The sequence below is a fragment of the Leucopleurus acutus genome (assembly GCF_964270905.1).
Source record: "Leucopleurus acutus genome assembly, chromosome: 20".
Taxonomy (NCBI): Eukaryota; Metazoa; Chordata; class Mammalia; order Artiodactyla; family Delphinidae; genus Leucopleurus; species Leucopleurus acutus.
Genome location: NC_139162.1, coordinates 47509494 through 47536744, shown reverse-complemented (window position 1 = coordinate 47536744; position 27251 = coordinate 47509494). Strand labels below are relative to the sequence as shown.

Below are 27251 nucleotides of genomic sequence, written 5' to 3'. Positions count from 1 at the left end.
CTGCCTCATCTGTGAGGTGTGGAAGGGGATGGTCACCCTGAGGTTGGGAGGGTTTCTCCTGTCACTCAGACCTGTCGTGTCTCTCTCCATCTTGGGTTACTTCTGTAAGGAGCTAGGGGAGAGGAAGGCCCAGTTGATTCCTGTGCCCTGCTTAGGGTCAAGGGCTGACACAAGGGGCATCAGACCCCCACACACTTGGCCATGGAGCAGCTCAGAAGAAACCCAGGACAAAGAATTCTCTGCAGAGAGGCTGGCATGAATGGAGGGGGAAAGAGCAGAGAGACGGGGAGACACACAGAGCAACAGAGAGAGATGGAGAACAGAGACAGAAAGAAAACATACAGAGGGAAACAAGATAGATGGGGACAGAAATGCAGAGACAGAGATACTCAGAGACAAAGAGAAAAAACTAGAGGGAGACTCAGAGACAGAGACAGACAGAGAAGGACAGCGGGACGAGCAGACCCTCACACAGAGGCATGAAGGGCTCCCCACTTCCATCCTGTCTGGCCCTCTACACTGAGCTGACCACATCCCTGGACTCACCTGGAACACGGAGTGTGTGCTGGGCACTGTGGTCCACGGTTGCAGCTAGGGAGACAGCATCCTGGAGCCAGAGTAGGTCCACGGGCTCTGGGGGTCCCTGGGCCCGGCAGCTCAGGTTGAAGGGAGTGTTGGCAGCCACAGTCCTGTCCTCAGGCTCCTCCAGGAAGTAAGGCAGACCTGGGCGGGGGGCAGTGGTGAAGGCTGGGGTCCCTCTGAGCCCCCCAGGTGTCTGACTCACCACTAGGATGTTGTAGGGTGTAGGGTCTTTGACCCCTATGTCTGACCCCTCAGGACACCTCTACCCCCAGGAAACATGATCCCAATATCCGACTCTCCCCACCCATGTCTGAGCTCCAGGACATCTGAGCCTCTCATGTCTCTTTTCCAGAATGTCTTACTCCTTCCTGCTCTTCATGCCACCTTATCTATGAGGAAAGTGAGGCCCCTGGGGAGTGAGGGAGAGGGTTAAGTTGTGCCTCAGACCCTTGATCTGACCCCCGAATGTCCTGCCCCAACCATGTGTGACCTCAGGACAGCTGACAGACCCAAAGATATCTCCCCTCCCCCCACCCAAAACATATAATCTTGTGCAGGCCTGCCCCCAATAATTTATAGACCCCTCCGGCTGCCTGACCCTCCAAGATCCCTGACATTCTTAGGTTGTACGTCCCCAACGCACGCCGTGAATCCTCCAGCACCCTCTGACCCCTCAGGATTCTTGGTCTCCCACGACCTCTGAGCCCAGGGCTCACCCTCCAGCCCGACGTAGCCAGGCTGGGACACGAAGGTCTTTCTGCCCAGGACCACGGCACACTGGTACCATCCAGCGTCTGAGAGCTGCAGGGACGAGATTCTGACAGGGCAAGAGGAGGGACAGAGAGGTTCAGGGTCAAAGCTGCACCCGGGGAGGGGGTCCTCAGAACTGAAAGAGGAGCGTCTGGGCTGGAAACTCGTAAGACCGAATAAGTGGGCACTATTATTAACTCATTTTACAGAAGAGGAAAGTGAAAGCCAGGGTTAGTTATGTCACATGCTCAAAGCCATGCAGCTAGCGAGTGGCCACACTGGGGTCCAACCCAGGTGGGCTCCTGCGAGTGACTCTGCAGCCAGCATGTGGTGGAGGTGGGGACACAGGGGTCAGGAGGGATGCGGGTCGTGTCTGGTTAGCGGAGGCCGGGCACCTGAGTTGGCTGACCACTTTCCAGTCATCCTGCCCGTCTTCGCCCAGGGGCACCTGGGTCTGGGTGCTGTCTGCCAGCTCTAGGACCTGTCCATCCCGAAGCCAGGTCACCTCGGGGGGCTCCCCCTGAACCTGGAGCTCACACCGAAGGGCCCCCATGAGTCCTCGGGCACCAGTGATGTTCCCTGGACTCCCCACAAAGGGGTGCCCCTCAGCCTGTGGGCCTGCAGGGAGATGGGGAAGAATTCACTCAGGAAACCCTGCTCCCCTCCGACTCCTTGGTTCCATCCGTGCCGGCCTGCCTACTGCCAGGACCCCGCCAGGCCCTTAGGCCCACATAGTTGCAGAGTGACCTCAGCAGGGGGTGTGGAGGGTAGAGGCTTTGAGGGGAAGATGGGAGCCTTCCCAGGGGACTGGGGTCCGGCCTCCAGCCTCCGTCCGTTGGGAGTAGGCCCGGGGTCTGGCAGCCTCCCACGCCCTGACTGCCCGGCAGGCCTGCCCTCCCTTAGCGTCTCTAGAGACTTGATAGATTAGGCTGGTGGATGGTGGGGAAGAAAAGGGAATGGGAGGGAGAGGAGAGAGAGAGAAACAGGGAAGGAGAGTCAGAGAGAGGAACCAGAGAAAGTCAGGCAGACAGAGAGGGACAGAAACCCGGAGCGACAGAGGATAAGAGATGGAGAGAGACACCCCAGAGAGGAAAAAGTGGTAGGAGAGACACACAGAGGGAAATGGACAGAAAGGGACAAAAACAGACTGACAGAGACAGTGATAGAGACAGTTAGGGCACAGGGAGAGATAAAGACAGAGACTGGAGAGAGAGAGAGAGAAATGGAGACCCACAGAGATGGTAGGATTGGAGGCAGAGCCCCTGGCCCCAGAGGTGGAACGCACAGACAAACAGCCATGGGGTAAGGAGAAGTGGGGATGACAGTGACGAGGGACTTCCCCTAGGGCTCTGGCGCCTCCTCATCCCGCTGCCTGACTTAGGGGTCCTTTCTGGAAGATTCCTTTCCGGACAGCCCCCAGCTCAGCCCCTCTCCCCAAGGCCCCCAACTCAAGTCCAGCCCCTACCCTTGCCCTCAGCTTCTCCTGTCTGTCTGTCTGTGTCCATCTCTTCCCATCTCTGACTCTCTTAGTTTCTGTTTCTTGCCCTTCTGCTCTCTCAAGAGTCCCTTTTTCCTTCCCTCTCTTGGTCTGTCTCTGTGTATACCCTCCCCCTCTGTTGTCCCAAGAAAACTCCCTGAGCCAGACCAGGACTCCCGACTCACCCCCCTCAAACACCTGCCATCCATCCCTCTCCTCTCCCTCCTCCCCCAGCGCCCCCCATCACTCACCCTTGGGAGCCACGCACCCCCAGTAGCACAGCGCCCAGCACCAGGCCAGCAGGACCCTGCCCATCCTCGGGGCACCACGCAATCAATGTCAAACTTTCCTCAGAAGTTGCTGGGCACCCCGTGGGGGAGGGGGCAGGGCCGGGTTGTGCCCGGCCCTCCCCCCAGCTCCGGGCTCCCCGGATTTGGCACTGCCCGCCTGGCACAGCGGAGCGGGGGGCGCCCTCACCCGGCTCTGCTCAGCGGCGCCTTCCCAGCTCCCCTGCCTCCTTCTCTCCCTCCCAGATTTCGGGCAACGCTTTCCCCGCCCCTGGCTTCCCCCCCCCCCTCCCGCCTCCGCCCACCGGCCGGAGCCCAAGGGGCCACCTGGACTTCAAGGGGTTAACGCGGAGAGAAGAGGACCAGCTCTGTCTTAAAGGGGCCCTGGAGGGAGGCTGAGGAGGGGGAAGGGGGCCCCAGGTGGCTACGCCCCTAATCGTGGGCCAGCGAGGCAGGGAAGCTGTGCGTCTCCCTATCCCGGCTCTGGGCGCTGTCCCTCTGGGCTCTCTCAGTGTCTGGTAAACATTCCTCCAGAACTCCTCTCCCCTCTGCGACGCCCCCCTCCCCTGCCTCCACCCCCAGCCCAGCCCAGCCAGGCACTCCCCCTCTCACTCACAGCTCCTCAGACAAGGACACACACACACACACACACACACACACACACTCACAGATGTCATCCACACACAGAGGCTGGGACAGGAGGAGACACGCAGGGGCACGCCACCGGCTCACACTCAGACAAGCCAGGTCAGGAGCTCCTCCATTCGTGGAGAAACCTCAGAAACCAGAAACGGGAGGACACTGCTGCGTGGGCATCCCTGGGGGAAGACTTGGGGAGACGTGGATCCTCATACAAAAGAGATCCACATGGGCACGGAAACAGGACATCAGTGGATGGGCACTCACCAGGGTGCCTAAAGACCTGGGTGGGAATCCCGCCTCTACCACTAACCCTGTGACCTTACAAGTGACTGGCCTCCCTGAGCCTCGCTTTGTCCATCTGTAAGGTGGGAACAGCAATAGAACCCACTTAGCAGGCTACGGAGAAGCTGTCCTGGGACAGTGCACGTGCAGTTTTTTGCACGTGGTGACGACAGCTGACAAGGTGCCCTTGATTTTTTGCATCTCATCTGTATGTCTCTCTGTGCACTTGCATGGCTGTCTCCCTCTGGTGGATTGTGTATCCTGATCCTTGTAGATCCAGGGCCTGTGTGCTGGTTCTCCTGCTTGTCCGTTTACTTCCCACCATGTGTTTTGCACGTGGTGGAGGTGGGGGGGGGGGTCTCTGCAAGCCTGAGTGTCTGTGTAGGAGGGGGCTGGCCACCCATCTCTCCGCTCTTGGATGTTCTGTTTGTGTATTGGCATCCCTACAGCTCCTTATAAACTCCTCTCCTTTCAGCCTCCCGATGTCTCTCCCACCTGCCTCTTCTCACTCCGAGGAGTCCAGCCCCATCCTTTCCCACCAGGACCCTGCCTTGGCCTCCTCCCTGGCCTCCCCCCAGGCCTCCTTGCTTCCACTCTTACTCCCTCCAACCCATCTCCCATTCATAAGCAGAGGGATGTTTCTGAAACTCAAATCTGACCCTGTCCCCTCCCTGCTTAACCTTGGCTCCCCACTGCCCTCAGGGCGAGCTCCCGGCTCCACAACCTGGCACTCAGGGCTCTTCCCCATCAGCTTTCCTGAGCTGTGTCATTTGTGTCCCATTTCAGTGACAGCCTCAGCATCTATTCTGCCACCCAAGCCCGACCCTCAGGGTCCTCTTGGACAGCCCCCACCCTCAATAAGTTTCCAAGTGCCAAGGAGGATTCGATTTAGCTCCACAAACCTTTCTCCTGCCTGGCCTTGCTGTCCTTCCCATGGTCTCACCCTGGTCCAGCCCCATCTTCTCCCACCTGGACCCCTGCTCTGGCCTCCTCCCTGGTCTCCTGGCCTCCACTCTCTCTCCCTCTAACCTGTCAACAGCAAGAAGAATGTCTCTCAATCCCAAATCAAACCCTTTTCCACCTTTGCCCCAAACCTTCCAAGATAAACCCCGAAACTGCTTGCCTTGACCCCTCATGTCCACCTGGCTCCTTTCTCCTGTTCACAAGCTTTAGGGCCTCCTCCTGCAGCTCTATGCCCCCAACTCCTACACACCCTCAGCCCCATCTCAATTGTCCCTTCTCCTTGGCATCACTGCCTGGTCCTTCCCAGTCAACTCTAGGTCCCCGTGTTCTTCACTCATAACACTTTGTCCTTTTCTTTGGCTTGGGTTATCACAATATATTTATTGGTGTGACTGTGTGTCTCATGGTCTGCGGGCTCTGGGAGTGTAGGCACTGGGTATATCTTGGGTACCACTGTGTCCGCACCACCATGTAAAAGACCTTTCCTAAAGGGGCCAATTAATTATTGTGGCATTTTGGGGGGACGCAAATATGTGCAAAGATCTGCCCACTTGTTTGAATACGCTGGGTGGCCCTACACACCTAGGACACGGTGGACCCAGCTGTGTGCGCGGCCAACTTGAATCTGTGTTCGTTCTTTCAAGAACTATTTGCTGAGTATCAAATATGTGTTTGCAATTGGCTTTCAAATGCATTTTATTTATTTATTTATTTATACGTAGTATTTTTATTTTATTTTTTATTTTATTATGGTCCCGCTGTGCGGCATGTGGGATCTTAATTCCCCCACCAGGGATGGAACCCTAGCCCTACAGTGGAAGCACAGAGTCTTTTAAACGACTGGACCCCCAGGGAAGTCCCTCAAATGCATTTTAAAAATGAGATGGGGGAATTCCCTGGCGGTCCAGTGGTTAGGACTCGGTGCTTTCATTGCTGAACTGCTGAAGGTGCAGGTTCCGATCCCTGGTCGGGGAACTAAGATCCTGAAAGTCGTGAGGCGCGGCCAAAAAAAAAAAGGTGAGATGGACAGGTGGATAGAAATGTTCCCTGTGCCAGAGGCGGGGATTCCACAGTGAGCAAGACTGCCCTCATGGAGCTCATATTCCAAGTGGAAGAGGGAGAAAAGCCAGAGAAATGTTTATCAGATTGCAACACGGGAAGTGAAGAAAAATAAAGTTGGGGAAGGGATATCAAGGGGAGCGGGAGCAGTGCCATTTTAGAGAAAGTAGTCAGGGAAGTGCTCTCTGAGGTTATGATCAAGTTCTGAAGTAAATTAGCAAGTGAGTCATATAGGAAAGGGCATTCCAGGCAGAGGGAACAGCCGGTGCAAAGGCCTGGGGGCAGGCCTGCAGGGAACTTCAAGGAGAAGACCTGTGTGGCTGGAATGGATGAGGGTCAGGGAGTAGGTGAGATCAGGGAGGGCATTGGCCTGGGGAGGAGGACTTTGGCTTTTATCCTAAATATGACAGAATGCACTAAGGGGCTATTCCCCCCACGCAGCTTTACTGAGGGATAATTGGCCAAAATGTATAAATTTAATGGGGAATTCCCCGGCGGTCCAGTGGTTAGGACTTGGCCCTTTCACTGCTGAGGGCCCAGGTTCGATCCCTGGTTGGGGAACTGGGGAACTAAGATCCCACAAGCCATGCAGCGTGGCAAAATAAATAAATAAATAGATAGATAAATAAATAAATAATAAATTTAAGGTGTACACCATGATTTACTACATGTATATATTGCAAAGGGATTACCACAATAAAGTTAATTAACCCATCCATTACCTCACATAGTTACCATTTTTGGGTGTGTATAGTGAGAACATTTAAGATCTACTCTCTTAGTAAATTTCAAGTATACAATACAGTATTAGCTATAGTCACCATGCTGTACATTAGGTCCCCAGAACTTATTCATCTTGTAACTGAAAATCTGTACCCTTTGATCAACATCTCCCCATTTCTCCCCCACCCCCAGCCTCTGGCAACAACAATTCTTTTACTTAATTAAGTAATTATTAATTAATTTTTATTGCGAGACAATTGACCTATAACACTATATTAGTTTCAAATGTACACAGTGATTCCATATTTGTATATGTTGTGAAATGATCACCACAGTAAGTCTACTTAACATCCATCACTATGCGATTACAATTTTTTTCGTTATGAAACTTTTAAGATTTACTCTCTTAGCAACTTTCAAATGTATAATACAGTTTTATTAATTACAGTCACCATGCTACATGACATCTCTCTGTTTCTATGAATTCAGCTTTTTTAGATTCCACATGTAAGTGAGATCACACAGTATTTGCCTTTCTCTGTCTGACTTATTTCACTTAGCATAATGACTTCAAGGTCCATCCATGTTTGTCACAAATGGCAGGGTTTCCTTTTTTTTATGGCTGAATAATATTCTGTTATATATCTACATCGCATTTTCTTTTTTTAAATTTTTTTTTTTTTTTTTAATTTTGGCTGCGTTGGGTCTTCGTTGCTGCAGGTGGGCTTTCCCTAGTTGCGGCGAGCGGGGGCTACTCTTTGTTGTGGTGTGCAGTCTTCTCATTGCAGTGGCTTCTCTTGTTGGGCAGAGCATGGGCACGTGGGCTTCAGTAGCTGAGGCTCGTGGGCTCTAGAGCACAGGCTCAGTAGTTGTGGCACACAGGCTTAGCTGCTCCGTGGCATGTGGGATCCTCCCGGACCAGGGCTTGAACCCAAGTCACCTGCGTTGGCAGGCAGATTCCTAACCACTGTACCACCAGGGAAGCCTGTCACATTTTCTTTATCCACTCATCTGCTGACACTTAGATTGCTTCTGTATCTTGGCTGTCGTGAACAATGCTGCCATGGACACAGGGGTGCAGATATCTCTTTTGGGATACGGATTTTGTTTCCTTTGGATATATACCAAGAAGAGGGACTGTTGGATCCTATGACAATTCTATTTTTAATTTTTTGAGGAACCTCCATATTGTTTTCCATAGTGGCTGCACCAATTTACATTCCCACCAACGGTGCACAAGGGTTCCCCACTGGGGGGCAGAGCAGGGGAGAGACCTGATTTGATTTGGGATTTTTTTTTTTTTTTTTTTTTGTGGTACGCGGGCCTCTCACTGTTGTGGCCTCTCCCGTTGTGGAGCATAGGCTCCGGACGCGCAGGCTCAGTGGCCATGGCTCACTGGCCTAGCCACTCCGTGGCATGTGGGATCTTCCTGTACCATGGCACGAACCCGTGTCCCCTGCATCGGCAGGCGGACTCTCAACCACTGCGCCACCAGGGAAGCCCTGATTTGGTTTTAAAGGCCAGTAAGTGAAAAGTTGATGGGAAACTTTCTAACAGAGGGATCAGGACCTGGACACACTATATGGGAACATTTATTATTGAGATATGATGTGCCTGGAAGGGGCCCAGCCCACCCAGTGAGGAGCTCTTGGGCCAGAACGAGCCCAAATCTGATCTAACTTCCAGTTTACAGAGAATTCCTGGCAATGGAAAGACATCTTGAGTAGCACCCCAAAGATGCCATCAGCCAAATCTGGGATGTGAAAAATGACACAGGGCAAACGACCTGTGTGAATAGTTTCTTGAAGAAATTAGTGGCATTACCAAAGGGGAAAGGTGGGGAGGGATAAATTAGCAGTTTGGACTTAAAATATACACCCTACTATATATAAAATAGATAACCAGCAAGGACCTACTGTATAGCACAGGGAACTACTCAATATCTTGTAATAACCTATAATGGAAGAGAATATAAAAAAAAGAATTATATATATTTATGTATATGTATAATTGAATCCCTGTGCTGTACATCTGAAACTAACACAACATTGTAAATCAACTATATTTCAACAAAAATTAAAAAAATAAGTGGCAAAACAAAACAAAACAAAAAAATAAGTGGCATAAAAAAGGTTGGGAATGGTTACAGCTTTAGAAGACCTAAGCATCCGAATGAGGCACTGAATGATGAGCCTTTGGATGTAGATTTGAACAAACACGCCTAGGAAATACATTTCTGCAACCATCAGGGAAACGTGAACACTAACACAGCAAAATTGCTAACTGTGATAGGTGTGAAAATGGGTATCTTGGTTGTGACTCTTCTTTTTTTTTTCCTTGCGGTACACGGGCCTCTCACTGTTGTGGCCTCTTCCGTTGCAGAGCACAGGCTCCGGATGCGCAGGCTCAGCGGCCATAGCTCACGGGCCCAGACGCTCCGCGGCATGTGGGATCTTCCCAGACCGGGGCACTGAACCCGCGTCCCCTGCATCGGCAGGCGGACTCTCAACCACGGCGCCACCAGGGAAGCCTGGTTGTGACTCTTAAAAAGTGGATTTTAGGGAATTCCCTGGTGGTCCAGTGGTTAGGACTCTATGCTTTCACTGCTGTGGGCCTGGGTTCAGTCAGGGAACTAAGATTCTGCAAGCCATGTGGCCAAAAAAAAAAAAAAAAAGAGTGGATTTTAAAGGGGAGTTATTTTCTTAATAAGTTAGGAGTCTTTGTTGGGCATAATGAAAGTTTTGGGTATAGATAGTGTGAAGGTTATGCATTGTGAATATATTTAATGCCACTGAATCGTACACTTACAAGTGGTGAAAATGATAAATATTATGTTATGTATATTTTATACCCCCCCAAAAAAAACAAACTGAACACCACACTGATTGTAAAGACTTTTACTTTGGGGTCCAATAATTATTGTTTAAGACATTTTGACTTTTTGTTTTTCTTTTGCCTGCTACTGGAATCATCCTAATTCATGTCAACTTTCATATTGATGCAGTGCAAGGTCCATCCTTCCTCAAATAAATGAATTTGCTGGTATTTCTGATCCCAAGTTTCCCTGAATGTGAATTTTGAGTGCAAAGGAAAGCAAGTCATTGACTTAATTTAAAAGGAGGAAACATCAAACCTCATTCATTCCTTTTCATATCACACTGACATAAAAAGTAGTAATAATAAATCCAAGAACTTAGCACGTATTTTGTTCCTATTAAGTTCCAGAATTTTTCACGTCTCTTCTTTTAAGTTTGGCAAGTCGTTTAGATGCTAAATCCTCAGTGAAGGTGTCATCAACTAGAAAGCGGCAAAGTTAGGATCTGATCCCCATCACATCTTTCTATTTTCCATCATATCACTGTTTTGTGCTACCTCTGTAGAATTTAAGCCAAAAAATAAAGTGATAACATCATGGAAAATTAAAAAAAAAAAAAGGAAACTTTAGCTAACGATCTATGCATTGCTGAAGCATTCAGAGGTCGATGTCTGCAATTTATTTTTTGGTTTGTTTTCGGCCGTGCAGCGTGGCACGCGGTATCTTAGTTCCCTGATCAGAGATCGAACCTGTGCCTCCACAGTGGAAGTGTGGAGTCCTAACCACTGGACCGCCAGGGAATTCCCTGCAATTTATTCTGAAATGCCTAAAAAAATGAGCTGGCTGGGCAGGTGGAAAGAAATGTGCTAATGCAGCATGGCAACCGAAGTGGGAGAGCCTAGGCGGTAGCCCATGGGTATTCCCATATAATTCCCTTAACTTTGCTGCATGTTTGAAAATTGTCATAATAAAATGTTGGGGGGAAAAATGTCCTTTACTATGAGAAATGTGTATTCAATTATTTTCTGAGATTTGCTTTAAAATCACTGTAAGAGAGTGATAGATGAAATAAAATTAGCCGAAAGTTGATGATTATCGAATGAGGCCCGGTCATGGGCCCACAGGTTCATTGTACTATTCTCTCTACTGGTGTGTGTTTGAAAACTTCCTTATTAGATAATTGACAAAGAAAAAGATACTTCTGGCTCTCTAGTGAAGAGAAGGGAGGAGGGAACGGGTGGCAGGAGAGGCCAGAGTGAGGGTAGGGTTTGTGTTTCGGCGTGTGCTTTCAGTTTGGGAGGGTGCCGAGGGTGGGAAGCAGTCACCTTCGGGTTTTCCCTAACTGAGGCCCCCAACTCTCCTACCCACACGCCTCCCACCCCCTGCCCTAGGCCTGCAGTTCTGCCCACCCCTCAACATCAGCTTCACTGTAAGTGAGGCCCAGGACAGCTCCCCCACCCCGCACGCCCGCACCCCCCCCCCGCCCCCGCCGCCCCGCCACCTCCACATCTGCTACTGATGTCAACAGCCAGGGTAGGCGGGGGCCATGTTTTTCGGTTCCCGCCTAGCCTCCAGGGAGGGGTGGACCCCCTCCATCCCCACTCCTTACTCACAATGATGGACACTGTCACACACATACTAGGCCCTGCCCTGGGCCAGAGACAAACTTTTATTGCAAAACGGGGACCTTCGAGTCACAAGGACGTCAGACCTGGCCTCTTCCCTGCAACGGGGAGTTGGAATCTGGCTCCATCCACTGGGTCTAACTGGAGGCGGGTGGGGGGAGCAGGGGAGGTTTTCAACATGGTTATATAAGCTGGAGTGTGTGTGTGTGTGTGTGCATGTGCGTGTGCGTGTGTGTGTGCGTGTGTGGTGTGTTCCCCTGATCTGAGTTTCCACGTATGTCCAAGTTTACTTTGTCCCCAGGCTTGTGCACAATTGCACACTGGGGTGTGTCTGTATTTGGGAGCATTTGGGGGATCAGGCTGCCTGGAAAGGGGTGCCCTTGAGGGCTGAAGGTGCGGAGGAGGCCAGGGCTGGGCCTCCGCAGGAGTCGTATATCTTAGCGGGAAGATATCCCGGAGGCGGGCGGGTGTCCCACATGGGCTGGCTGTGTGGTTCAGTGGTTGGGGGCATGTGGATGACGACAGTCTTATGCCTGGATAGCGGTACGGTCACTTGAGGGCTGAGGACAGAGATGGTCTCTGTGTGGTGACATGAGCTGGCATGGGGCATGTTCTCTGCTCTAGGCTCCCAGAGATGGTGGCCCTGGTAAGTCTGATGAGTTAAGAGGGCACGTGGGCTGCAAACACTGTGGCTGTTTCCGTGGCTTGTGAAGGCGGCAGCTGAATCCCCACGCGTGGGCTGTGGGTCCGGGGGAGCTGTGCTGTGTATGAGTTGGTGGGTTATCCGGCATGTGGTTGTGATTCCAGATGGACTAAATTTGTCAGTAGAAAGCTGCGTGGCCGAGTTGCCTTGTGGCCCTCGTGGGTGCGTCTGGGTGTGTGGTTGCGTGGTCTGATGACCCTGTGGATGTGTAGGCTGAATATGTGTGACCGACTCTAGAAAACAGCTACAGGTGTGCAAAGGTGGCTGCCTGTGGTGTAGGCGTGTGGCTCAGGAGACACAGCCATGTCCATGGCAACCGCCAAGGCTACTACCTCCCAAGTTTCCCTTCTTCATCCGGTCCACACGGTGGGGTGGGGTGGAGGTCAGCGGGGTCGGAATTGCAGCTGGAAGGCTTGGGGGATGTTGAAAAGGCCACTGACGGCTGGCTGGAGGCTCAGGGCACCCGGTGGGCACGGGTTCCCCAGCGAGAAGGCCTGCAGGATGGCGGTGAACAGGAGGAAGAGCTCGGACCGAGCCAGGCCCTCCCCGAGGCAGACACGCTTACCTGGAGGGGAGACAGATGGCGCTGTGCCAACCATCCTCACACCCAGGCCTGTGGGAGGACCAGTGGGTAGACAGGGGCGGACCCAGCAGATACCTAAGGAGAAGGGCAGGAAGGCCTCGTGCTTTTTGAACTTTCCGTCTGCGTCCAGGAATCGTCCTGGGTTGAACTCCTCGGGCTGTTTGAAGACCTCAGGGTCATGCAGGATGGAACCAAGGAGGGGGAAGACCTCCGTGCCCTGAGGGGAGATCATAACAAAACTACAAACATCCCTCACCCCGCAGGCCTTCAGTCCTCGAGGGCAGAGCACAAGAGTCTGGTGTGTTGGGGAAACCGGTTCACGAAACATAGCGGCATCAATGTTTATCGAGTGCTTGTTATGTGTCAGGCACTTTATTAAGCACTACATACGTATCGCCTCATATGTAATAGGTACATGTATTATACTCACACACACACTCACAAACGTACACACAAACTCACTAAATCTTTTTAACAAGTCTAGGGAACAGTTAGTAATATGATCCCATTTTAAAGATGGGGGAGGGACTTCCCTGGTGGTCCAGTGGCCTAAGACTCCGCGCTCCCAATGCAGGGGACTCAGGGTTCGATCCCTGGCCAGGGAACTAGATCCCACATGCATGCCACAACTAAGAGTTCGCATGCCACAACTAAGGAGCCCTCTTGCCGCAACTAAGACCCGGCACAACCAAATAAATAAATAAATAAAATATTTTAAAAACCAAACCAACGAAAGATAATATCTTAGAGGTTGCTTATAAGGCGGGGAAGATAACTGTCCACGGGTTAAACAGGGTGCTAGGAACAGTCAGGTCTGTAACTCAGTGGTACAAATGGATTAAAGGATAGGGCTAACGCTGATGCAACAGTGTGGAATATTAAAAAAAAAAAAAAAAAAAGATGGAGGACTTCCCTGGTGGCCCAGTGGTTAAGACTCCGTGCTCCCACTATAGGGGGCACGGGTTCGATCCCTGGTCAGGGAACTAAGATCTTGCAAGTCGCGTGGTGCAGCCAAAACAAACAAAAAGTGGGAAAACAGAGGCCCAGAGAACGTAAGCAACTTGCCCAAAGCAACATTTGGACGTGGCAGAGCTTGTTATTTTTATGTTTGTTTTTAAACTTTGGGGCTACGTTGTGATTCAGCTGTGGCTGTCCTAAGGCACTTGGCTGAGAGTCCAGCTTTCTGCCACTATGATCTTCTGGAGGTGAAGGGTGGGTGGATGGGGGCTGCCCGTGAAGGCTTCCCCCGCCCAGGTTTGGGGAGAGGGGCAGCCCCTTCCGCTGAGATCAGAGTCCCCATGTTCCCAGGACTGTGGTGGAGGGTGAAGGAAGGGAGCACGAGGAGAGGGCGAGGGGTCTCCTTTGTTAGGGATTCTGGCTAATGGGGCTTCGAGTTGGGAAGGTGAGTGAGGCTTCAGGAAAAGGTCAGGCTAATGTTGTTAAAATAAGAGAAAGGCAGATAGCAGTGTTTAACCACTGCTAAAGCATAGGCTCTGGGTTCAAATCCTGCCCCTACCGCTTGGAGGCTGGGAGAGCTTGCCAAGTCTTCTAACCTTTCAAGGCCTCAGTTTCCTCATTTGTAAAATGGGTGTGATAATGATGATAATGATGTGATAATGATGTAGTGCTGCTCTGAAGATTAAATAAGGTAATACATGTAAAGCATTTAGAATAATACCTGGCACAGAGCAGATCCTCGATCACAGATGCCTGTTATTGCTATTATCATTATCAGTAGTTGCTGTAGTTGCAAGAGTCATTGCTTTAGCAATAGTCGCTGCTGTGGTGTACATAGGAGCCCCACCCCCGGCACAAAGAGTTCATTCGGTGTTTTACAAGCATGATTTCACAGATTCCTTACAATCCCAAGATGATACTATTATTACTCCCAATTTAGAAGAGGAGGGACTTCTCCGGTGGCACAGTGGTTAAGAATCCACCTGCTTGGGGCTTCCCTGGTGGCGCAGTGGTTGAGAGTCCGCCTGCCGATGCAGGCGACACGGGTTCGTGCCCCAGTCCGGGAAGATCCCACATGCCGCGGAGCAACTAAGCCCGTGCACCACAACTACTGCGCCTGCGCTCTAGAGCCCGTGAGCCACAACTACTGAGCCTGCGTGCCACAACTACTGAAGCCCGTGCGCCTAGAGCCCGGGCTCCGCAACAAGAGAAGCCACCGCAATGAGAAGCCCGCGCACGGCAACAAAGTGTAGCCCGCGCTCGCCGCAACTAGAGAAAGCCTGTGTGCAACGGAGACCCAACGCGGCCAAAAATATATAAATAAATTAATTAATTTAAAAGAAAAAAAAAAAAAGAAGAGGAGTAGATGGAGGTTCAGAGGGTGAAGTGATTTGCCCAAGGTCTCAGCTAGAAAACAGCAGGACTGGATTCTAACTGCTATGAACTGGATTCTACAATGACGCTCAAGGAGGGAACAGCTTGCCCGGAAGGCACCTTCGGTTTCCAGGGAGAGGTCGCCCCCTGGTGGTGCTGGTTCTGAGTTGCTCTGGAATGAAGGGGCAGGAACTGAGAGAGAGAGAGAGAGAGAGAGAGAGAGAGAGAGAGAGAGAGAAAGAGTGTGTGTGTGTGTGTGTGTGTGTGTGTGTGTGTGTGTTGGGAAGGAGGGAGAGCCTGATCGTGTTTGCAGCCGGGTGGAGGGTGAGGGCCTCCGTCGGCCCTCAATTCTCAAATTGCTTCCCTGCCTGTCACGTTATCTGATTGTCCCCACCACGATTGGAAGGAGGTAGAATTAGGATCCATTGGACACATGGGGGAAACCGAGGCTCAGAGACAGAGTCAAAAGGCAAGAAAAATGTACACAGAAAGAAACAAAGAGAGATGCAGAGACAGGGACACAGAAAAAGAAAGGAAGATGTCAGCCAGAGAGGAGAGAGAAAGAGGAAGAAGATGCAGAGACAAACTGACCAAGATTCAGAAAAAGAGACAAAGATAGCAACGGACTCAGCCCTCAGGCCCGAGACAGAGACAGCTGCTGGGCCTGGCTGACCCGCACACCCACCTGGGGCAGGGTGTACCCCCGGAAGCAGGTGGTCTTGACGAGGGCTCGGGGCACTCCCATGGGTACAAGCGCCAGCAGCCGCTGCGCCTCATGCAGAACCGCGTCCGTGTAGGGGAGGCGGGCTCGGTCCCCCAGGCTTGGCACCTGGCCGGGCCCCAGCTCCCGCATCAGCTCCGCCTGCACTCGCTCTGCACCCAAGAAGAGGAGAGTTGGAGGTCAAAGGTGGGGCGGGGCCCTACGATCCTCCCCTCCGACGCCCCATCTTCTTTATTTTTTAAGGTTTATTTATTTATTTATTTGGCTGTGCCACACGGATCTTAGTTCCCCAAGCAGGGATTGAACCCGGGCCCTCGGCAGTGAAAGTGCGGAGTCCCAGCCACTGGACCGCCAGGGAGTTCCCAGACGCTCCATCTTCCTGAGCAGCTGTGGTTAGGGGTGAGGCTGGCGGGCAGGGAGGAAGAGTCCTCCAGCCCTCTGCAGACCGGGTCCCACACATCCCGTGTGGTGGGCATCACATCTCTCCTCTTTTTTTTTTTTAATGGTACGCGGGCCTCTCACTATTGCGGCCTCTCCTGTTGCGGAGCACAGGCTCCGGATGCGCAGGCCCAGCGGCCATGGCTCATGGGCCCGGCCGCTCCACGGCATGTGGGATCTTCCCGGACCGGGGCACGAACCCGTGTCCCCTGCATCGGCAGGCGGACTCTCAACCACTGCGCCACCAGGGAAGCCCACATCTCTCCTCTTTCAATTCCCATAGCAGTCCTGTGAGGTGGGGGAACATAATCTAGCCCCATGTCCCAGATAAGGACAGAGGCCTAGCGAGCTGAAATAGCAGCTGACTCCTTGATTCCACCAAGGCACCCAGGTCCCATCTTCCAGGTCAGCCCACCCCACTGGCTCGACAGCACTGGACACAGCTGCGTGACCCTGAAATGCTGGAGTTCCTTGGGGCACATTCCCAGCCCTGCCTCACCCACTTACCCTCCCTCACCAACACAGCTTCAGGTCTTGCCTGTGCCCTGATAACCCCAATTTGTTTCTTATCTCCAGTTCTGATGCAGGTGTCTCGTGGCCTTCTGGATGTCCCCCCCCCAGTGGTTCCAGGTCCCTCACACTCAAATTGTCCCCAAATGGCTTCAGCATCTCCCCTGAAATAGCTCCTTATCCCTTCTGTCCCTATCTCAGGATGGCCTCATGGTCCCCCGGTCCCCTGGCCAGAGCCCTGGGCCTGTCCCTGGATGCCTCCCTCCCTTGTCATTCTCCACCACCTGCCTACTTGGACCCCTCTCTCCTCCCCACAGCTTGGCCCAGCCCTGTTTGTTCTCTCCGGCCTAGGTCCCTACCTTGTCCTCTGCCCTGGGCTCCTGGCATCCTCTTTCAGACCCTACAACTTACCTCTTCATGACAGACCAAAGGATTTTTCTAAAATGCTCATTTGTCCCTGCCCTCCCCTGCTCAACGACCTTCCATGGCTCCCCATGGCTCAGGATTAGGTGCACAATGTACCACCAAGGCGGCAAGGCCGGAGACGCCTCCTGCCTCATTTCTCATTTTACTAGACCTCTCACTGCAGCCAGCAGTCCGCACGCTTCTTGCTTTTCAGATGCACTGGATGCCCGCTCATTCTCGCCTCCAGGCTCTGGCTCAGGCTGTCCACTCCCCTAAACATCCTTCCTCTCGAGCCCTCCCTGCTGTTCCCAGGGCCTGGCTGGTGGAGAAGCTTCCTACCTTGGACCTGAGGATATTTCAGCAGGAGCAGGAGAGTGTAGCGAATCGTGTTGCTGACTGTCACCGTCCCGGCGAACAACAGATAAATGACCGTCATCAGCAAGTTCTTGTCAGTGAATTCTGTGTTAGGGTCTTGCTTCTCCTGGGGGAAACCAGGCAGAGGGGCTCAGAGAACACAGGCTGCCGGGAGTAGAGACCCAGCACAGCCAGGTTTGGGGTGCAGCACAGCAAGTTATAACTTTGTCAGGGAGTTTAAATAAATGTGTGAGAAAGTTGGGAAGTGGGCTCTTGATATTAGTTCTCTCGGGGTGAAATATTTTAAAAATAAAAGAGAGGGGCTTCCCTGGTGGCGCAGTGGTTGAGAGTCCGCCTGCCGATGCAGGGGACACGGGTTCGTGCCCCGGTCCGGGAAGATCCCACATGCCGCGGAGCGGCTGGGCCCGTGAGCCACGGCTGCTGAGCCTGTGCGTCCGGAGCCTGTGCTCCGCAACGGGAGAGGCCACAACAGTGAGAGACCCGCGTACCGCAAAACAAAAACAAAACAAAACAAAAAATAAAAATGAAAGAGAGTGGCCACTATAAAACGAACAAACAAACAGAAAATGACAAGTGTTGGTGGAGACACGGGGAAACCGGAACCCCTGTCCCCAAGGGGGTATATAAAAGGGTGCAGCTGTTACAGCAAATGGTACAGCGATTCCTCAAAAAAGTAAAATAGATTTACCATGTGATCCAGCAGTTCCACTTCTGGGGATTTATCCAGAAGCGTAGAAAGCAGGATCTTGAAGAACATTTGTACACCTATGTTCATAGCAGCATTATTCATAATAGCCAAAATGTGAAAGCAACCCCAGGTGTCCACTGATAGATGAATGCGCTATATCCACACAGTGGAATATGATTCAGCCTTAAAAAGGAAGGAAATCTTGTCACACGCTGCAGTGTGAATGAAACTTGACCACATTATGCTAAGTGAGATAAGCCACAGAAGGACAAATACTGTGTGATCCCACTTATATGAGGTCCCTAGAGTAGGCAAATTCATAGAGTAAGGAAGCAGGAGGGTGGGGGCTGAGGGCTGGGGGAGGGAAGGATGGGGATCTGTTGTTTAATGGGTATAGAATTTCAGTTTTGCAAGTTGAAAGTGTTCTGGACATGGATGGTGGTCATGTGAATATCTAACACCACTGAACTGGACACTTGAAAATGGCTAAGTTGGTAAGTTTTATGTTATGTGTATTTTACTATAATTAAATTAAAAAAACTTTTTTTTGGGCCATGCCACACGGCTTGTGGGATCCTAGTTTCCTGACCAGGGATCGAACTCGGGCCTCCTGCAGTGGAAGTACAGAGTCCTAACCACTGGACCGCCAGGGAATTCCCATTCCCTTTCATTTCTTAAATTAAAAAGATTTAATTATATTTGAGATTAACAGATACACACTACTATATATAAAATAGATAAACAAGGACCTAATGTATAGCACAGGGAACTATATTTAATGTCTTACAGTAACCTATAATTGAAAAGAATGTGAAAAAGAATATATATGAGATTCAGTTTCATATATATATATATATAAAAATATATAAATATATATATATATAACCGAATCACTCTGCTGTATATTTGAAACATTATAAATCAACTATACTTCAGTAAAAAAATAAAAATTAAAAAAATTCAGGGGACTTTCCTGGTGGCACAGTGGTTAAGAATCCGCCTGCCAATGCAGGGGACACGGGTTCGAGCCCTGGTCCGGGAAGATCCCACGTGCCATGGAGCAACTAAGCCCATGCGCCACAACTACTGAGCCTGCTCTCTAGAGCCCGCGAGCCACAACTACTGAGCCTGTGTGCCACAACTAATGAAGCCCACGCGCCTAGAGCCTGTGCTCCACAAGAGAAGCCACCGCAATGAGAAGCCCATGCACCGCAATGAAGAGTAGCCTCCACTCGCTGCAACTAGAGAAAAGCCCACGCGCAGCAACGAAGACCCAACGCAGCCAAAAATAAATAAATGTATAAAAAAAAATTCGGGAATTCTCTGGCTGTCCAGTGGTAGGTCTCTGTGCTTTCACTGCCGAGGGCCCAGGTTCAATCTCTGGTTGGGAACTGAGATCCCACAAGCCACATGGTAGCCCCCCCCCCAAAAAAAAGGGCCACAGAGTTAAGAAAAAAAATCTCTCTCTCCGTGAACATTTATTCAAAGGATGTGGCCCTGAATATCTCCCATAATTGCAAAGTATGTACAATTCAAAACGAGTTATTTCCACAGGGATCATCTTAATTCTAATTTTCTCATATGATAATTGTTCTCACATAACTAATAAAGGGGACTTTATTAGTCTAATTAGACAGTGCAAGGTTTCATAAGTAAATGATTGTAATTCATAGGAACTTTCCTGGGTGGGTTGGGGGAAGTCATGGCGGGGATTGCCGGTGGCAGGTCACTGGGCATGAGGCCTGGGCGGGGGGCTGAGGTTGGAGGGAGGAGAAAAAGGAGAGATGCAAGTGACTCAGACACACATTCACAGAGCGATGTGCAGAGAGAAAGAAGGAGGGTGACAGAGTGTCCCAGCTATACCCAGGTGTAGGGGCTGGGCAGGAGGCCCCCAACCCTAAGCTTCCCCCACCTTTGCCATCTTCAGCAAGAAGGCATCCACAACGTCGCGTGCAGGGCCCGAGGCGTCCAGGGTCCTCTGGTGCCGCTGTATCTGCTGGGTGGCGAAGGCAGCCACAGTGCACACTTGGCCAAGGAGCTGTGTGTAGGGGCCCGGGAGGTGCTGCAGGAGCCGTGAGAACATCTCGTAGGTCTGCGGGGGGACGGGCAGCCGTTTTCACGGGGGCCTGGCCTTGCACCAGGGCAGAGGGGTGGGTGGACAGGGCGCTCTGGGGTTACCTGAAAGAGGTGGGCAGGAGCCTTTGGAGAGAGAGGGATCCCACCCCCTTACCTGGGCCCACGGGGAGCTGACCCCCACGACGATGCCACTAGCTGCCTGGACCAAGGCCTGGAACTCCTCGTCGTCATAGGGGAAGCGGAGGCGGAAGACGAGGGAGCAGATGATGTTGGAGGTGGCCTGGGCCAGCAGCAGTGAGGGGTCAAAAGGCCATCCTGGGGAGGAGGGGACAGGGAGGGGAGTTGTGATGGAGATGGGCAGAGGGGCGCTGAAGCAGGGCGGAGCCTGTCCACGAAGATGGAGTGGGGACCAGACCCGAAAGGAAAGAGACAGGCAGAAAGAGTGAGACAGAGACAGACAGGGAAAGAGAGAGTTAGACACGGAGAGAGACAGAGAAAGTCAGAGCCAGACTTATAGGAGAGAAAAACAGAAAAATAGGGACTTCCCTGGTGGTCCAGTGGTTAAGACTCCGCACTTCCAATGCAGGGGGCGCGGGTTTGATCCTTGGTGGGGGAACTAAGATCCCACATGCTGCACAGTCAAAAAAAAAAAGGAGGAGAGGCAGAAAGAGTGACGTGACAGTACGAGGGACACAGAGACCCTCAGGGAGACAGCAGGATAGAGGCAGAAGGTGGAGGAGGAGAGAGGTGGAATGATTGGGGTCCCCAGCCCAGTCCGCGAGGGAAGGCCCTACCACACTCGGGCACCCTGCTGACCTTTGGTCCTCCGGAGCGCCTCCACCAGACACCGGGCCTCCGCCTGGATCAGCTCCTCACCTTCTCGTTTCCCCATGCCCAAGTCCCGCAGGGCCAGCGTGGTGAACTTCCTCAGCTGCCTCCACCGCTCCCCATTAGAGAAGAAAACCCCTGCACAGAAGGCTAGACTCAAGGAGGGACCAGCCCTCCCCCGTTCCCCAGGATTCCTCCCTTCCTCCCAGTGAGGTGCCCTGTCCTGAGTCCACATGAGCCTCGCGCAAGAAGGAGGGCCCACAAGGTGCTCAATAATTGCCTAACCTTGCATCAGAGGGTGACCTCCTCCTGAGGAGTTGGTACCTGGGATTATCCAGGCTCCTTGTGTTCTGTGATTCACCAGCGTGAGTGAAGATTTCTTCCTTCCCACTGGCTATCCATCTTTTTATTCCTCTATTCACCCACCCATCCATTTACCATTCCTCCCTCTTTCCTCTTTCTCCCTCCCTCCCACCCTTCTATCCATCCATCCATCCATCGATACCAACATTTATGGAGTATTATTGGGTCCCATGCCCCATGCCAACTGGAGGTTGAAAAGGGAGGGAGGAGGATGGAATTGCACTGTTTTCCTCCTTATCCAAGAGGCCTGGACAGTCCCTTCCCTGGTCTGAGCTGTTTCCACTTGTAGAATGCCAGTCTATAACGGCCTTCTGGGCGCCTCCTCCTGGATGTCCCCTGCCCACCCATCCCTCCACTGTGTCCCAAACTGGCCTCAGCATCTCTCTTTCTCATCAACATCCCATCCCCTGGCTAGAGCCCTGCATTCCTCTCCCAACCACCTCCCCTCCCCCACTCAACAGCCCCAGCCCTGGTCCAGCCCAGTCCCCTTGCTGGGCTCCCACACAGCAACCAGAGGACCTTTCTAACTCTGACTCTACCCTTTCCCAGAAAAACCCAAAGTCCAAACTCTGGCTTGACGCGGGCCCTGCGCGATCAGGCTCTGAAGACGTCTCCAGCTTTGCTGCTAATTCAATTGCACTGGGCTTTTCTCACTTCCTCAAAAGTGCCAGGATGCCCCCTCTAGGCCTTTGCCCCGGCTGTTCCCTCTTCCTGGATCGCTCACCTCTTCATCTTCACTGAACTAACTGCACTCAGCCTTCAGGTCTCAGTTCAAATGTCACCTCCGCCAGGAAGCCTTCTCTGATTCCTCCCATTCTCCTCTCCAAATCCCTCTGCCCCCCTAGCCAGTAAAGGTCCCCTGTGTCCTGCTCTTAAGGCTGTACCTCTCACTTTAGAAATCTAGTCTCTCCCTCCATTGTCTTATTGCAAAGCCCACATGTCCCACAGTAAGACACGTCACCACATCTGTCACCTCTGTGTCCCCAGTACCAAGCCAGGTGTAATGAAAATTTGTCAGTTGATGAGTGAATGCTTCTTCCCTCGCCTCCATGCTTTTGTACGTGCTGGTCTCTCTGCCTGGAACACCCTTCCCACTCATCCTATGAGTCTCAGCTCAGACACCCCGTCTTTTAGGAAGACGTCCTGGACAACCCCCACCCGACAGGCTGGGCCAGGCGTCTCCTCCAATTCCTCTCTGGACTGTCACTGTCTAGTGACAGGTCTGTTTCTTCCTGGCCCATGCGTTCTGGGAGCAGGATTGAGGCTGTTTATTCAAGGCTGTGTTCCCTGGAGCGCCCAGCACCGGCTTCCAGCTTCAGTCTTAACAGAGAATAGTTTGTACATTTTGAGTGTTTGCCCACTGATTCCCAGTGCCTCACATGCTCTCCCTCTTCCTCCCAGCCCTGGGGCTTCGCCTGGAACATTAATAACACTACTACAACCAGGTAACTAATGAGTGCTTACTTTGTGCTATCCTCAGTACAATCCTATGCAATAGGCACTGTCATCATCCCATTTTAGATGAGAAAACAGAGGCCCAGAGACACTGAACTGCATGGAAGGTCACATACGAGTAAGTGGTGGCAGGCTCTGAGGGAAGGACCCAGCAGCCTCCAGCTCCCCTTTTGACTCACCATGGCCATCAAAGGTTCCGTCCAGTGTTGCCACCAAACCCCGTCCGCTGAACGCCTCGGCCTGACCTCTCAGGGCCTCCTGCACAGCCTCACGCCCAACCAGGACCACCACGCGCCGCCAGGGTCCCAGGTACACAGTGAACACTGGTCCGTACTTCTTACTCAGCTGGGAGCCGGGACCGAGAAGGGGTGAGTGACGTGGGGAAGTCTACTGCCTTTTAAAGTCTCGTGTCCATCCTGGCCCCTGTCGCTGGATGAGACACCTAAGAGAAGCCCTTCCTGCCTCGCCCCAAACTGAAGCAGTCCCTTTGGAAGATTCAGTTCTTGTTTTGCACCAAGCTCCCAGCATGTCACCCCCCTCCCCCACAAGAGTCCTCCTTCCTCAAACTCCCTCACCCAACACACTCTCTGATCCCCATTCCCTTACCCCCTGCAGAGCCCTAACTTCTGACACTGGGACAACCCAGAACCCACCCCTGCTCCCACAGCACAGACCTATAGCAGCAAAAATGGGCAGCTGCAAGCTGTGGACTCCCATAATCCCTCATCTCCCCATCCCCGAAAAAAAAAAAAAAAGCCCAACTACCCCTTTCAACCACTGCTAAATCCTCAAATGCTGGAGCAGCTTCCACGGAGCACTCGTGCCATGCTCGCTACCCCCTCCTTGCCATGTCTGGAAGACACCGGAATGGGGAACCTTTGGCCTCTTTTCACTACCCCCCCGCCCCCCCCGCCCCCCCCCCCCCGCCAAAAGTTTGGAGACTGTCTCAGCCTCCTGTCTCTCTCTCCTTCCTTTCTCTGTCCCACGAACTTCCAGCTCCCTCCCTCCCAGCTGAGCTCCGCCTATCCCCCCCTCCCCCAGCCCCCCAGCCCCATCGGTCTCCGCAGACAAATTCCTGGAATCCTCCAGCCTCTGCCTCCAACTCCCCCGGGGACACCCTCTCTTTTTTATTCTCTGCCCCCTCCTCAGGATACTCACGTGTATCTCCCCTCTACCTCTCCCTCTGGGTCAAGCCACCACCATCACACCGTCAGTTTCTCTTCCGCTTGACGACTCGTCTCTCTCACCTTTGGTTCCCTGCCCCCCTCCCCCCTCCCAACCTTCCCAGGATTCTGCCAGTCTCTCTAACCCGGGACCCCTGGCCCCCTGGAGCCTGCTTTCCAGCTCTCACGCCGTCTCCAGGATTCGGGGGGCAGGATTCTGCTCCTCCTAGCCCGGGTGCCCCACCCCCTCTCCCTGCGACTCCCCCAACTCTCTCAGCTCTGCCCTGGGACCCTTCATCCGCATCCCCTAGGATACCTAAGGGCCTCGCTGCGTGGTTTGTCTTCCTGGGGTCCCCTCCCTCTCCTGGCCCTGGTACCCTCCCACCCCCTCCTAGCCAGGGCGTCGGCGCGCCCCCTCACCCGTAAGAGCCCCAAGTACAGCGCCCCAGGCCGGAGCTGCAGGAGGTTCCCCAGCAGCGGCAGCGGCGTGGGCCCAGGGGGCAGGTGGCCTCGCATCCGGGTCCCGGGCAGCGCCAGCGCCAGCAGCAGCAGCGCCAGCAGCAGCAGCAGCAGCGCCCAGGTGCCCGCCGCCTCCATCTCGGCAGGTAGGCTGCTTCTCGGGCTCCCAGACGCTCCACGCGGCTGGGCCAGTTGGGGGCGGGTGCCGGGCGGCTCCTTCCCCGAAGAAATCTGGCGGAGGGAGGCGGGGCAGCTAGCCTTTCCCCCTGCCTCCGGGCAGGATTGTCTCCCCGCCGCCGGATTTCTTTCTCCCAGACCACCGCCGCCGCCTGGTGTCCAGGACACACTCGAACGCTAGTCTCCCTGGTCACCCAGGTTCGAGGGGGCGGAGACAGCTCTTTGCGCCACAGGTAGGGCGTGGGCAGGCGGGGAGATCCTAGAAACCAGAGACTTTGGCCGCCACCAGGAGGCCACACCCCGTGCCTGGCGGTGACCCCGCACCGCCCTCCCCGACTCCTACCTCCCTCCTCACTGTTATCCGGTGTGCATTCGCGTGTGCGTGCGTGTGTGGGGTCTTTAAGCCAATTTCCTCCAACACCTTACATCTTCACCACGAACTAGGAGGGACGTGACCTTGAACCATACATAAAATAGCTAACCCACAGGGACTTACTGTACAGCCCAGGGAACTATACTTGATAGCCTGTAATAACCTGTAATGGAAAAGAATCTGAAAAGGAATATATATCTGGGACTTCCCTGCTGGCGCAGTGGTTAAGAATCCGCCTGCCAATACAGGGGACACAGTTGGAGCCCTGGTGTGGGAAGATCCCACATGCCACGGAGCAACAAAGCCCGTGGGCCACCTGGCACTCTGGGGCCCACGAGCCGCAACTACTGAGCCCGCGTGCCACAACTGCTGAAGCCCGCCCGCCTATAGCCCGTGCTCCGCAACAAGAGAAGCCACCGCAATGAGAAGCCCGCGCACCACAACGAAGAGTAGCTCCCGCTCGCCACAACTAAGGAAAACCCCGGCACAGCAATGAAGACCCAGTGCAGCCAAAAATAAATTAATTTAAAAAAAGAATATATATATGTATGTATAGCTGACTCACTGTGCTGTACCTGAAACTAACACGACATTGTAAATCAACGATACTTCAATAACAATTAATTAATTAATTAACAAACAGGAAACCAATAAAGGATCTGAGGTTCAGAGAGTCTTAGGCCACACAGCTAGCAAAGCGGCACAGTTGGGGTTTGAATTCAGACCGGTCTGAATGATTGACTAAATCATTCATTCACTTAACAGTATAGTATAGTGGTTAGAAACATGATGTCTGAAGCCAGACCACTTGAGTTCACAGCCTAGCTTCTCTGTTAATTCTTTAAGAATGGGGATCTGTTTCAGAATTAAATAGTTATGTGTGGGAATTCCTTGGCTGTCCAGTTGTTAGGACTCCGGGCTCTAACTGCCAAGGACCCGGGTTCAATCCCTGGTCCGGGAATTAAAATCCCACAAGCCGTGCGGCCAAAAAAAAGATAGGTACGTGTGTACATAACTTAAAACAGGGCCAGGTGCATATATAACAAGCATTAAATAAATGCAAAGCTAATATTCTTCCAATTAATTGTTATTGAGGTCTAGTTGTAATAGAGAGAAGGACCTTGCCCTCTCAGAGCACTTGTCCCCATGCAAATGAACTTGTAAGTTAAGATAATTTCAGGAAGTGCAAAGGCCTGCCAGGGGAATGGGCTTGTTGAGGCAGAAGATGGTTACAATGTCAGATCCATGCTGTAGCCCCAGCATCTAGAGCAGTGCCTGGTACACAGTAGATGCTCAATAAATATCTGTTGCATCAAAGATTGAATGCAGGCGATGATGCTATCGAGGTCAGCAGGGATGTTGTGGAAAAGATTTGGCATTTTATTTCTAGTGCAAGGGGAAGCAGTTGAAGGGTTTCTAGCAGGAAGTTACTTGGTTTGCTTTGCATTTTCATTTAACATTTTATTAGGAAATCTTTAAAACATACCAGACACCTATATATTCACTGTCTAGCTTCCACCAATAACATTTGAACTATCCTTGCTTTGTTATGTATCTATTAATCTTGTCTCAATTCATCTTTTTTTTTTTTTTTTTTGATGCGTTTCAAAGACAGTTGCAGGGCTCTCCTGGTGGGGCAGTGGTTAAGAATTTGCCTGCCAATGCAGGGGACACGGGTTCGAGCCCTGATCCAGGAAGATCCCACGTGCTGCGGAGTGGCTGGGCCCGCGCGCCACAACTACTGAGCCTGCCAGTATAGAGCCCGTGCTCTGCAACAAGGGAAGCCACCGCAATGAGAAGCCCGCGCACTGCAACAAAGAGTAGCCCCCGCTCACCACAACTAGAGAGAGCCCATGCGCAGCAACGAAGACCCAGCGCAGCCAAAAAAAACCTAAAAATAAACACAGACAGTTGCAGACACCAGTACCCTTCACTCCTAAACACATCAGCATGCATATCATTTGCTAGAGTTAACACTGGTGTACAGGTCATTCCTTGCCACCTCCCGGGTAAATTTACACACGATGAAATGCACAAATTTCGACACATAGGTACATCCTCCGTGTGACCCCCAACTCCTATAAGGATACAGAGAGTTACCATCATCCCAGAAACCTCCCTCCTGACCTCTCCCGTCAATTCCCCCACTCCCACCACTGTACTGATCAATGCCGCCCCGCCCCCCACCAAAGATTCGTTTTCTCTTTGCTTTTTTTTTTTTCAGCCGCGCAGCTTGTGGGATCTTCGTTCCCCTGAGCAGGCATCAAACCTGGGCCCTTGGCAGTGAAGAGTGCAGAGTCATAACCACTAGACCTCCAGGGAACTCCCCTCTCTTTACATTTAAAAGGATCCTTCTGGCTGCCTTCTGAAGAAGGAACTGTGGGGAATGGGGGGCAGG

At 52.4% G+C, this 27251-nt stretch overlaps 2 protein-coding genes across 4 annotated transcripts in view; both read right to left on the bottom strand.

Annotated features, from left to right (window-relative positions):
* Positions 1 to 3164, bottom strand: part of AXL (AXL receptor tyrosine kinase) — a 29385-nt gene extending 26221 nt beyond the window's left edge. For 2 of the 3 annotated variants that reach the window (XM_082862614.1, XM_082862615.1), the window contains exons 1-4: positions 3061 to 3139; positions 1728 to 1950; positions 1299 to 1399; positions 547 to 723 (exon numbers count right to left, since the gene is read on the bottom strand). In XM_082862614.1, coding sequence (XP_082718740.1) covers positions 547 to 723; positions 1299 to 1399; positions 1728 to 1950; positions 3061 to 3124 — 565 coding nt within the window. In that variant the 5' untranslated portion in view covers positions 3125 to 3139. Of the gene's footprint in view, positions 1 to 546; positions 724 to 1298; positions 1400 to 1727; positions 1951 to 3060 lie in introns of all 3 variants that reach the window. The other variant, XM_082862616.1, reaches the window with a different exon arrangement.
* Positions 3165 to 11242: 8078 nt separating this feature from the next.
* Positions 11243 to 24441, bottom strand: CYP2S1 (cytochrome P450 family 2 subfamily S member 1; the record flags this gene model as incomplete). The annotated part of the gene is made up of 9 exons (XM_082862613.1): positions 11243 to 12473; positions 12567 to 12708; positions 15508 to 15695; positions 17236 to 17377; positions 19872 to 20051; positions 20190 to 20350; positions 20852 to 21001; positions 22861 to 23026; positions 24265 to 24441. 9 exons carry the CDS (start codon positions 24439 to 24441, stop codon positions 12292 to 12294), a joined length of 1488 nt encoding a protein of 495 aa, XP_082718739.1. The 3' UTR covers positions 11243 to 12291.
* Positions 24442 to 27251: the final 2810 nt, after the last annotated feature.